This window comes from Trematomus bernacchii, unplaced genomic scaffold (assembly GCF_902827165.1).
Source record: "Trematomus bernacchii unplaced genomic scaffold, fTreBer1.1, whole genome shotgun sequence".
Taxonomy (NCBI): Eukaryota; Metazoa; Chordata; class Actinopteri; order Perciformes; family Nototheniidae; genus Trematomus; species Trematomus bernacchii.
This window is the reverse complement of record NW_022987648.1, coordinates 12,570,133-12,583,491: the sequence shown is the minus strand read 5'-3', so window position 1 is coordinate 12,583,491 and position 13,359 is coordinate 12,570,133. Positions and strand designations below refer to the sequence as shown.

General features: G+C 41.1%; 1 protein-coding gene across 1 annotated transcript in view; it reads right to left on the bottom strand.

Annotated features, from left to right (window-relative positions):
• The window catches only part of lrp1bb (low density lipoprotein receptor-related protein 1Bb), a 305,232-nt gene extending 296,661 nt beyond the window's left edge, over positions 1-8,571 (bottom strand). Inside the window, exon 1 of the mRNA XM_034134148.1 lies at positions 8,402-8,571. Coding sequence (XP_033990039.1) covers positions 8,402-8,492 — 91 coding nt within the window. The 5' untranslated portion in view covers positions 8,493-8,571. The remainder of the gene's footprint in view (positions 1-8,401) is intronic.
• Positions 8,572-13,359: the final 4,788 nt, after the last annotated feature.

Here is a 13,359-nt window from a genome sequence, read left to right as displayed (position 1 = left end):
AACTGTGATTGATGGGAAGGCAGTTAATAGGACTCCCAATCCAACACTGCATGAAAAGGGAGGGTGGCGGGGAGCAGAGATCAATAGCAGTTCGGAAACATGTTAGGGAATCATACTGAATCAGATTGATGACAGCTGGTGGTGATGTATTTGGCAATCTAATTTTAACACAAAGTAACTCTGCGATTGCGCTGCCACAAGACTGAACTCAATACCTCGTGGGCCAGACGTATCACAGCTGTTCAGAGTGAACAGCGCGCCTGCTGCAGGTGTAAGTTGGGGCAGCAGTGGTGTTTCATCTTTGATTTTCAATTCATGCACTATGCCATGAGAGTGCATTAAATTATTCATCCCCATTGGCAATCTCGGAAAATATTTTAGGCCCAAAAACCTCTTTCCGTGCACTGTCAGGCTCGGACACGGACCGAGGCTTTCTCCTCCAAATTGATATTGTAAGAATCAGAGTGGTAGATATTCTTAGTGCAGCCCAGAGCGGTCGACAATAGACTAGATGCCCATCTCATGTAGCCACTCGTTGCTTTGCACACAGGCGTGAAAATGATGCCAATATTTCCCCCCCTTCTCTCCTCTATCTAACTGGACTGGGCTGCAGAGAGCTCTGCCAGGGAAGCCATCCACATCACAGTAAAGACATTCATTTACAGAAAAGCTTAGTTTGTGTTCACCTGTCTGTTTGCATCGAGAACAATATTTACCGTTTGTGCAAGAGAAAGTTTGCCTTTGGCGAGCCTAATATCAAAGAAACCCCTATGATGCATGCCTTTTGTAAATACTGTTCACAATGCACAGCATTTTCACTAAAGATCATCTGTTCTGTGTATTAATCTTCTGTTTATTATCTGAAGTATACTACAGCTCTTTAAAATACAATGGCTTGTGGAAAAGACTGAAAAGCATATCAGACGAAAGAGAGAAATATCCTCCATGCTGCGATTGCTCCATAAGCATTTTATGTTTGAATCCATAAAGAAAAAATATGGATTATTACATAGGTGTACACTCCGAAGGCTCAATATTTCTTAATTGCAGTGTGCCAATTTTTCTTTTAAGAAGGACACGACGTAGCATCACCAACTGGCCCTAGGTTCGTCTGCTGAATGAAGCTTGTTGGGGGATGGATGAATCCCTCCCCTGTTCTGCTTTTCTGGGCCAAGTCTGCATGATGGAGCCCTGAGCCTTCGTCGGTGCCAGGTGGCAGCTGGGAGAGAGAGTCCCCAGCCAGGCTTCAGCAGCCCTCACTCTGGCCCTCTGGCCACCACCGTTGCCACTCGGGGCTCGACACCAGCACTCCTGACCTGCAGATCGGTCATGATCCGCCTGCAGTGGCCAGTTTGCCCGAACATGTGACTTTTGTGCATTATTTGGCTAGCCAATTATAGCAGGTCTATTCGTTTTTTGTGTTCCTGCTGAAATTTCCTGAGCCGATAACTTTAAATCAAGTAGTTCTACAACACAGCAGAGCCTCCACCAGTCTATTCCCCTAAATTAAATTGTGCTGTGTCTGCTATAGACACCAGCAGGAAATGTTCTCTGCCCACACAAAGTGATGAATCAAATCTTAAAGTATTCAGGGAGTTGCTTGTTGTTGGGGCGGATGCATAGGTGCAACGCTTGAACACTAACAAGGGGAACTCAATATGCCGGTTTACTATTTGGATGTGAGGGTTGATAAGAAATAAAACAGCTTCTTCACACAACAATGAGCAAAGTCTTCATGCAGGGTGAAATGCTGCCTCCGGATATAGCTACGTCTTCACCACCTCTATAACTCACTCATGGACTAAGAAACGTTCAAAAGCTCATGATACAAAAAAAGCATTTATTGTAATTTTCTATTCTGTTTGATACAAGAAGTGGCCTAAGTAGACGTGGTCTAAGTAGACGTGGTTTACATGACGTCACCGATTGGTTTGAGTACTACGGTTTTTAAGGCCTCAAGTTTGCCATTGTGGCTATTAACGTCATAGTTCTTTGGAACCGAACACTGACCAAGACATTTTAAAAACACTTTGATAGCATCCTGTCACTAAAATATGTCTAATTGACTCTAAATAGGAGAATTATTTTCCAAAATATCATGCTCACTTGAAACTGGTAATTTAGACAATAAACACATTGGATACATGTGTATAGTGAAAAACCAAGTGAGAATAAGGCTAGTTTTTTTATAGACTTCCATACAATCCTACTACTAATGGCTAGTAAAGAAAATGCAGATTTAAAGCACTACTGCATTGGCTTCACTTTTCAGACTGCTTGGGCAGGATACTTTAATGAAGTACAGAACAGTAAATAAAAAAACAGTCCTTTTTGCAAGGATAGACAGACATCAGCAATAAACACAAGCCAGTTAAATTGGAGGTTGGAGTATAAAATAGTGAGGGCAATGGTCCCCCTACATTTGTATATAATCCACACCACCTATTCCCAAAGGTACACAAACCTCTGCAGGAAAGTCCCTGACTTATAAGTGTTCTGGTAGCAGCATATGTTAGCTGACTGGTAAAAAGCTAAGTAAACAAAGTGAAGGCTACAGTTGCAAAGCCTCTGGCCTGTGAAGGCAGAATGGAAGAACTAGGTAGAAGTAACAGTACAATCTAAAAGGCTCCACTGATGTAGCATTGGACGTCAGCACATGCTGCGCAAACACCGCTTTGAATGGGGCATCTCCTCAGGGTGCTGCCTCCTTACAGCCAGCAGTTCACCCTTTCAAACTGACAGAAATACTTTTTTCACCCAGTTGCATACTAACTTTAACCTTTGCTCTCCAGGCAGGCGACTCCAAACAACTCTGTGCCATAAAAAATACACAGTGAAAGTTTCAGCAGATGGTCTTGCTTGTGCATGAGCAAAGGTTTTGTTCATAAAAAGACACATGACATCACCGTTACATTTCATTTTTTACGATGCCTTCTATCTTATCCATCTCCCGCTAATGACCTCATACTCAACTTGTGAAAGGAGTGGTTTATCTCGCCACTGCAGTTATGAGCCCCATTTTCATTAGCATATTTGGCAATAAAACAGATATGCTTTCCTACATTCATAATTTATCCACACTTTTTTTTGTATCAAGCAGCCATTTCAGTTTACAGCCAAGCTTAGTTATGCGAGTCAACTCCTGCAAGATGGAGCTCCTCCGAATGAAGACTTATAGATTCATTATTCACTTCTTAAATTATGTAACATTTCTAAAAAAATCTTATCCCCATGCGACCAAGATAATTAAGTCTGCACAAAACATCAACACGAATCGAACATAAGGGTAAAAAATGTAGCTCCTCCTGCTATTGGTAATCAATGCCACAAGTCAATTTACAGCCAATGGCTTTTTACACCTCCAGCCATCCATTACTGATTCAATTGTAACCCATTAGGATTGTGAGAGGTGATAATAAAAAGGAGAAACTATGAAAATCCAATGGCTTCATTCAATAACTGTATTCTACTGGAGGCAGCCGAGCACCACCAACATCACATTGCATACCGTAATGTCATGTATGGGGGCTGGTTCGCTTCCTCCTGTGGCTCTCCAGGCCATACTTCAACTTTGCCCCAAGATGGATGTAAGAGCTCAAAGACAGCAACACTTAGCTGACATCACCGCATAGATGTGTCAGCTGTTCTGATGTCTTTTCATGGCTTGTAAAAGACTGATTGCAATTCTGCGGAAAATGCTGCCTAAGCTCTTGGCTCACACGAACCCAGAGAACCAAGAGTATGATGTTTGAAGTACTTCTAAGGGGAAAACTAAACATTGAGGTTTGATGGACAGTCTTAATGTGCGCATAACAAACTGAAGCTGACCTTTTCAAGACAGAACAGGCTGCTATGACGACTTGTCGGGTTTTCCATTCAAGTCTAACACGTGAAGTAATGGGATATTAAAAAGCACCTTAAGTCAGGGATGTGACTGCCAAAAACAACGGCAATCAGTGCCCAGTTCACAAGCTTTCCTTCTAGTAGCTTCACCTCCCAGGAGCACCACCCTTGACTTCGCCCCTATCTAAACGCTGACTGTATTTACTCTTTCCAAACCAGCTTCATCTGGGATCTACATGGGGTTTCCCCAATCACTGGGTGAAGACAGCTTAGCCAGATGAGTGCGAACCACCTTCCGCCCTGAGGATCACCTATTGCTGATGTAGACACTTTTGCCACCGTGTCAGAAAACGATGTGGACAGAAAGGCAAGCTACAAAGGAGGTCTCACAGCTTGCAGTCTAATTTTGTGTCCATGCTTCCCAGAAAAAGACGCGAAACAGCTATGAAAACAGAGATCAGTCCAACCTTTGAAGGTCAACCGCTAGTCACTGCCCAGCATTTCTCCTATAATGCCAACTCAGTGTAGACTGCATGTCATAGAAGGGCCGCGGGATCATCAAGAACAGTAAGTATTTTGCGTTTAATGTTGCCAAAAGGCAAGTGATTTACATAATCTCCATTTGGTGGTAATCTATCATGTCCAACTGCAATTTAGTGACCAATTTCCTGCTTCCAAGCCATCTATTAAACGAGCAAGGATACAATGGTGACATTAAGTAGAGTGAACATTTATTTAACTCAGCAGCACTAAGGAAGCAGAGTTATAGATAGTCATTGTGCAGATGTCAGAGATTATTAAATGCCCAAATTCCCCAAACTGTGGCATGGTGCCACGTGCTGTTACACCAACACGCTTTGACTCACCGTCAATTAGGACAGTTTTTTTTACTATTAATAGGTACAAGTAGGGACTGAATGTGTGACATTGTACTGATGCTTGAAAATGGGGCCTTTGTTAAAGAATAATGTTGTGCCTAAGAAATATTAGCATGGTGTACATACAGCTTCAGGTAACGAGTAACACATTAGTTATCTCATTATGTATACTTCTGTATACTTCCAAATAACATATTTATCTAGGAAATGTTAAAATGCTGTACACCACATAACAGAGGAAAGAACATAAATGCTATAGCCTAAAGTTTATCCTGGGGCTTTTTTCACCCTCCTATCCCAGGCTCTCTGACTTCAAGCAGTGCGTTTGTGATGCACTTCCATAAAAGTTAGAGAGGGCTCACAAGGGACAGATTTTAAAAGAGCGGTCCAAATCGAAGCAGCACAGGCTTAGAAATATCCTGACTTATTCTCCCTTGTATGGGTCGAGTACCACAAAAACTCACAATTTCCATAACACAACCTGAGGCCATCTGTTCAGAAGTTCAAGAGAATTACCATCAAGGTCAATGTTTTTTATGGAATATACTACTCAACTTTGTATTATTCATGTTTAAAAGATCCATTCATGTGTTAATGTTTTTCATTTTCTAAACAACATATTGCATGATTCCAAGTTAAATAAAATAACAGTTAAAAAGACTATAAAATGGAAGTAAGTTCACAGAACATGTAGGTTGCAAAATTCCATTACAATGAGTGATAAAATACCAGATGTAAGGGCATTAAGATCACACAATGCTCTGTATAAGTCATATGCTATGATCCTATGCAGTAATGATTTAGTCCATAGGTTGTGTTGCCTAATTGCACTTTTTATAAGTAAAAATCTTAATTTGCAAACACTCAAAACGGAAGGAAACTAAGTTTAAGGGGTTACCTTTATGTAACCCCTATATGTAACACAGGAAAACCTATATGTGTTGTTATCACCTCTGGCCAACATGCAGCAGACACAAACAACGCTCCATCACTTAGATGTTTTGCTGGCCTTTGCACACACTGACACACACGGCCACTTGCATGCACTCTGGCGATACTATCTCACTATCTCCCTTAATTAGCTCCTAAAGGCCGCCTTCCCTGTATTAGTGCATGGACCGATCTTCCACTATACCATCATCTTTTTAAATGGGGTATACATTTCAAACAACCTTGAGCTGTTTGTGCTAAGTGATGCTTATCTTGCACGGTCACTGACTGAGATCAAGGAAAGGAAAGTTTAAAAAACATCTAAAAGATATTATTTGTATTGCATAAACAGGCGGCAGACTGGACTGTCTGAAGTTCTAAAGCCTGTCTTTGTGGGATCAGTAGTGTGCTGCCATGGCGGCCAGGTCAGCATTCTCAATGTTAGATGGACAAAATAGATAAGGAGTGGGACAGGCGTTCTAAAGAGGAAAAAAGCCATTCAATAAAAGAACATTCCGAATTCAAATGGAAAACCACTACTTGGCATTCAAGGGAACATTGCTGCTACCACAAAGCAAATTAATTTTGGACTAATTAGGCTAACAACCAGCTTTGGTGTTGGAAGAAATAAGAAATGCTATCATCATTAGTGTCCATTTAGACACGGCTTCGAGAGCTTTCATTTATTCTCGTTCCAGAAGCAGAGGAGCAGGACGCCATCAGCTCGCAGACAAAGACCTATAGGTCCCAATGTTACTTTCAGATCTGCACGTGTGTCTGAATATATTATCCCAGATTAACTGTTCCAAATTTAAATATCATCCTACTGGCCCATACGTGACAATCCAATGGCACGTTCTTAACCTTAATTCCATCTACATAAATCAAGCTCAGTGCTGCAAAGCTCACGAACAAACTTCAGCAGTCTATAAAAATGTCAGATGTGTGTTTTCTCCACCCCCCCCACCACCATCACCACTCCTCCTCTTAGAGCATGGGCATCCTCAGGGACTTCAAGAGACAAATTCATCTTTTCATTTCATGCACAGGAAGAGGTAAACCATGTTTCTCTCGCCTACTGTGATTGCCAGGCGAACTCCCAAGCTCCGGTTTTCCATGCTGTGTTGCATTTGGGACAGTCTCACAAACAACCAAACAGATATCGGCAGTCATTGCTATGCAGGAGGACGAAGAAGTGAGGGAGCTGTGACTTTGAGGCCAGTGCATGGAAATACTATGCTCCACAACAGCATTCATTCAAGTTTTTATAGATAAATCTGCTTCCTGTCACTGCGAGTATCCCGATACTATGGAGCAGGTACAGTATGCATATTTCCCATAATGTAGCATGTCTAAACCCAAATGTCAGCTCTCAAAAAATAAAGGGCACCCAAAAAAAGTTTAAGTATTAGCAAATAAAAATTCAGCAAAAGTATCCATTTCCAACATAGTTAAAGGTGGGGTAGGTAATTTTGGAGAAACCAGCTCGAGGGCGCTAGAATTTGAAAATACACAACCGGAAAAAATCTGCCACTTCCTTACAGAGCCCCTCCTCCAACACACACGAACGCGCACATGACCAATGAGGGCACGAGATAAGTTTGTGCACAGATGGAAGGCTGACAGGCAGGTAGGCTATCCAGTTATTTTAGCCGGGCCGGCTAAAATGATTGGTCGTGCTTTTTACAGTAGACTACGGCTTCCACAAATCACATTTTTTTATGGATTTTTTGTCAAAGCACTTAAGATATTCATTGCTATCGGGATGTTAAGAGCATTCCATGGAATATAACAAAAAGTGTATCTCGAGCCGGTTTCTCAAACTTACCTACCCCACCTTTAAGTAGTGGATTTTCTTCCTTTGAGGAAAAACATGATCATAAAATAAATAACCCTCTGTGATTGTAGCAGTGAAAGATATTGGTTAGCATAAATATCTTATTTCTGCAAATAAACTAGGTAAGGTTAGTTTGGTTGACTATGCCCTCAAATGGTCCCATAGGACACCAAAAGGAAGTGTTCTAAATGTGAATATCCTGCGAGACAGCACTCAGGTATAAAGATATGCTGTAAATTAGTGACTGAATTTAATTTCCTACGTGCAACAGTCAATATGCTGCTCATAAATGACTTCCTCGACATCACTTTACAAGATTACACACAGCACCGAAGATCTAGAGTTGTCTCCTCAGAACTATAGTCCTACCAACTGCGTCTCCACCAGACGCTGTGATGCTCCCGGGCCAGAAACACAAGCTACACTCGGTGAGGGACAAAACACACTTTGGTACGGGGATATTTTCACCTGCTGCACCGTAGGATAGCGCTGCTACCCGCCTGCAGTCAGCGACACTGATTCTATTCTGGCTCCCAACAGCCCATAATGTTCCTGAAAATGCACAAAAGAAAATGCAAAGCTTTCCTAATGCGCAGGGCAAGTTCAATGTGTTCCAATTAAGGCGATGTCGTTATTTGGGATTTATCGGCTGCCTCGCATTATAACGCAACATCCTGGATGACAGCAGAAGAGATACAGACTTCCAGTGTATCATCCCACACTGGACAAAAAGAAGAATGACTAGCAATTTCACACTCTTTATCATGCATGAATTATGGCTTTTAAAGACAGGTTATACATCCAGCAGCTGCACATTTGGTGCCTGTAACAAGCCCAGACAGCACTATAAGACGACCCCGTGGTGCCAAGTTTCCCCCGGACTGCGCATCCCCGACGGCCCGGTGATCCTTACCTCTCTCCTCGCCCGACACCGCCGAGGGCTCGGCGCACGGAAATAATCCCGAGAACAGGGCTAGAAAAGCGAGTAGGAAAAACTCGGACATGTTTTCGGAGAGCGGGCTATAAAGAGCCACGGTGCTTCTCCCGGTCCTGCTCCTGCTCCCGGTCCGGGGTCCAGTCTCCCCCTCCACCACCACCACCACCCGGTTGTCGTAGCGCCGTAATACGGTGATGTCCAGCGGAACCGGTGCGCAGAACAGTGCAGCGCTCCCCCTGCTCCGCGACACATGCACACCGCCGCTCTGTGCAGCTGAACAGACGCACCGGAGACGGCAGGAGAGATGAGAGTCAGGGGCAAGGGCAGGGGAAGGCGGGGTGGGGGAGTGTAGGAGGATAAAGAATGAGTACGTTTCCTGTCTTTTTCTCAATGATTAAACGCCATCAAGGTGGCGCAGCTCGCCTGAAATTCATCATATTGGTTAGCTGTGCAGTCAGTGCAGTGGGTGTCAGACTGAAGTCCGGGGGAGGTGATTCGGAGGCAGGGGGGTTAGTCAAAAAAAAGAAAAAGTCAGAGAATGGAAGGGGACTAAGCTCTGCTCTCACCATTGTCTCTCACTGTTAAAACATAATCAAATATCCTGTATCGTCCTACTAAACCATATGATACAGATTAATCTTTTAGCCTTAATCTTTATAACAATGTGGGCAAATGTGACTGAGCTTCTTTACAGTCATGTCAAGGACAATCCAGAACTCAACCAAAGAAGAATAAATTGAGGATTCAACTTGACATCGCACACACAGTCAGATTTAGACTGCTCATAGTTGTCAAGTAGTGTCAAGTGCTTTGCTCATTGGCACCTCGGTAAATCGTCCCATTTACGAGTACCAGTTAAAACATTGTAATTTGGTCCTTTCCGGGTCTTGAACCCGCGACCCTTCAAGCCATGTCCCTATGAACTGATTTACTGCCAGTGGTAGTCTGCCACCACTACTGCCAAAGAAACAAAACTCTGTTGCGAAAACCTGACTGATTCCGACAGACCAAATGTCGAGGACACCCAAAAGTGTCACCTAATATAAAACAATAATCAAGTATCACACATGCACACAACATTGAAAACACAGTGATATTAACACTGTATTTAACCCGTCCTTTTCTTAAGAGCAGTTGGCAGCTATTAGAGTTTAGAGATCTAGTGCCTTGTTCAACAGCACCTTGGTAGAGATCAGGAGGAGAATTGACCTCTCTCAAGGTGCCAGTCGGTTCCTACTTGGACTTGAACCAGCAACCCTCCAAGCCATGTCCTTAAGAACTGAGCTACACAGAGAACTGCAAACTGTTGGCCCTTTTTTTTCCCGTTTATCTTAAAAGGGCAACACTCTACTACATGGCAACATTTTCAAACGTCCCTTCTAAATACCAGACCATGAGGCTTATTGATCCGTCTGAGAAGCTGTGGTCACTTCAGAGCTTTTATATTTTAACAGTGCTTTGGCCTAATGCACCAGAGGTTCATGGAGTAACTGCCAATTTGTAGTCAAGGCAGTTGTGTTCTGTTGCCATAAAGCTCAGGTGAAAAGCCTGCCTGAAGAATAATTGGAAGCTTTTGTGTTGCTACCTTGTAAGTGCTTATCTTTGACAGAGGTAAACAAAAATAACAGAAGCACAGCGAGAAAAGTTGGAAGCCCTCTGATTTAGAAGAGGGGAACTGCTGTGATAAATGTCATTTCGGTGAATTGCTGCAGTCCACTTGAGACTTTCTTGCTGTTTCGATAGAGCAACACAAATATGGCGCTGAGCTAACAAGAAGGCAATTATTAAAAATATTTCAGTACTGTAAGCATGCATTGACATGTGAAAGAGACATGTCTTGGGCAGGAAAAACTGACCAGCAGCAACACTACAGTAGCTGAAAGAAACGTGTATCCACAGACTTCAAATTAGTTGGATTAAGAGTTCCTGACACTCCAACATATTTAAAGAGTCAATCTTTTGGAAAGGTCTATTGTTTTTCAAGGGGCTATTGCAAAGTCTGGATGGTATTTTTGTGAAAATTGGCCTTAATCTTCTTTGTTTTTATCCACTTTCTGCAGAAAACAGTCAATAGACTTAATTCTAATGGTTCACAATTCTGATTACAAAAAATGGAAATGTTTGTGTTTCAATGTATTAACCATATATACCATATGGTTTGTTTCACAGAACCATCTGAGAAACTTGGCAGTTGATTGGAGGAGCCATATTTCAATCAAAGCCTTGCCAAAGCCAGTCGGAAGAAGAGCGCAAAACATATTTTACATTGAGCAAAGCCTTCCGTGTATTCATTGAACTTCTTATATAAATATAATACTATTGTTCTGATATAATTGCTGACAATTCAGCACCTAAACGACGCCCATAGCTGCCAGTAGCTCCTCACAGGCATGGAGGAACCTGATTGGTCAGATCAATGGTCATTCGGATCAAATGAATTACTTAAGCCAGACAAGATGATGGTGATATTATGATGCAGTAAATCTCACATGATATTGTTTAAATTCAGCTGCCGGCAATTAAGTGCACCTAAAGTGAAACAAATTAAAATGTATGGCAAAATTATTTCTGCATCATAATAATTGATAATATATTATACAGTACAAGTCTTCATGAGTCAGTGTACTACTAGTATTTTTCTTCAGCCATATAAAACACATATACGCTATTTAATACAAGGTTTATTTTTTACCACTAGGGTTGTGGGTGTTATTATAACAGAAAGAGTATTCATATCCGCCAACTTAAAAGAGCAATTTCACACAGTTCTCATGTTTTACATTTGTGATTTGCCTTTTTTTACATCCCACGGCTAAGAAATACAAATCTCTAGGGTTAATAATTTCCAAAATGCTATTTTCGTTTCAAAGATAAAATGCCTATGTGCTGTGAAATCATGGCTACAATCATCAGAGCTGCTGAGGGTTATAAGTAGATATTTTCCTTTGTTTGGAATGGATGATGCATCTGAGCTGAGTGTGGGAGAACTTCAGAATATCACTGTGTCATAGCTTTGAACAATGTTTGGAGAAGAAAATGAGAGCAATGCATATAGCACGCATGTGTAGACAGCAAACAATGTTTAAATATTGGTGTGGATCGATCACGGCGAAACTAAAGTCAAATGCAGGGGTGGCATGGTTTTCTACTGTAGGAGTATGTCAGTTTATACACTTGCAGAGTCCAAGGTTATTGGAATGTAGACTGGAGTATTTTACAGGCAATTACAAGCTGCCCTAAAAACAGTAAAACCACAGGCAATTGCAAAGTAATACACTTAATACACACTGCTTTAATAAGGTTGTGTCAGCGTTCAAACGAGCTTGCAAAGAGCAGATTACAAAAAAACCATCTCACCTCAAGTTCTGTGGAGCTGTTCTGAAGATCTTGATCATTGTTAGGCACCAAACTGGTTGGCATAAGGAGTCAACAAAGAAAGTTAAACTATTTACATAATATGTTTTATTGGGCATGTTAAATAAGGGAAATGAACAGAACTCAACCTTAACTGAACAGAAAGTAAGGTAAATAAATAATAAATTGAAGCCAAAGGGGTAAAAAACACATGGGGGATCATACCATTCTTTAAAACAGCGTGGTTACACAAAGGCAAACACTTCTTCAAATTTAAACTAAGAATACAACTAAATAGGACAGTAAGTCGATCAGTATCAGTTTTAGAAATTGACCAAGAATAAAGCATAAACAAATTAATACATTTCAATTATATTATTATTATAATATATCCCAAATCCCAATCTCCCCCACAGGATCTGACAGGCACCTGGTACAATCTGATTGGCCACTTCCTGTATTTCAGAGCTCTGTTTCAGGTGCTGCACCTTTTGCCCAAGATGACCCACAAGCAGTGGCATCCTCATCTCTGGTAAGTCAAAGAAATAGAGACTAGCATGATTTAAGGTAAACTGAACTAAATGTAGCTTAGCAGACTACATACAGAAACGAATGAAATGCAAAAATACTAAACAATGTATGAAACAAAGGAGTGTTCCATCATGTATCTGTATATTGATATGTGCAAGAGGTTAAAAGGTGAACAAACTCACTGAGGAGAAAATAAAGTATTAAGTGTGAACTGTAAAGAATACTAAACGTTGTGTGTAGGAGGGTCACCAACTATCAAAGGTGCAGCCATACAATCATGTTCAGTTTAGTAACTTTCAAAATGCTAGTTAGGTTTAGTTTGATAGCTGCTATATCTGACGGCCAAAGGTGTAACACATCAAAGGTAACATGAACACATCGTTTTTAAAGGGCTTAGGAAAAGAAAAAAACCTGATCTATACACAACCTCAACCCCTTTAATATGTTCACTTTTAAAATGCTGCTAATTATTTGTAACCATGGATGTGTCCTTATTTTTTTTTACTAGCGTGTGCTTGTCTTTATATTTAATATGTTAGCTTACTCTTTTTAATGTTTGCATTTAATCTGTTGCATTTCATATGATCTATTTAATGTGAAAAAAGTAAGCTTGATTTGGTCTAGCACTACGCTAGTAAGATAAATGCCATGAAGTGCAATAGAAACAGATTTTGCCAATAAAAAAATATGTCTACTGAAGTTTCTGCTCAGAGGGAAAAGACAAAAAATAGATCAGATTAAAACAGTCTGCATCTTATCTCTGAACCAACTGCTAATAATAGCATACTTCTAATGGATGGAAACAAGCATTTATCGAATTACCTTTGCCTGTTTTTGCTGCTTATGTGAATATCAACAAGTCCTCCAACTCATACGACCAAATAGGTCAATTGTTCATGCGCTTATTACATAATCACGTTTTAAAGTTTTCGACCTCTAGTGCTCCCGTTGACTGCAATCGCTCCGGACGGTCGTATATTCACAAATAACCCTCTCTGGAAAATCCTAAATTGTAGGATAGTTTGGCCATTAAAATGCTTTTTGATTAG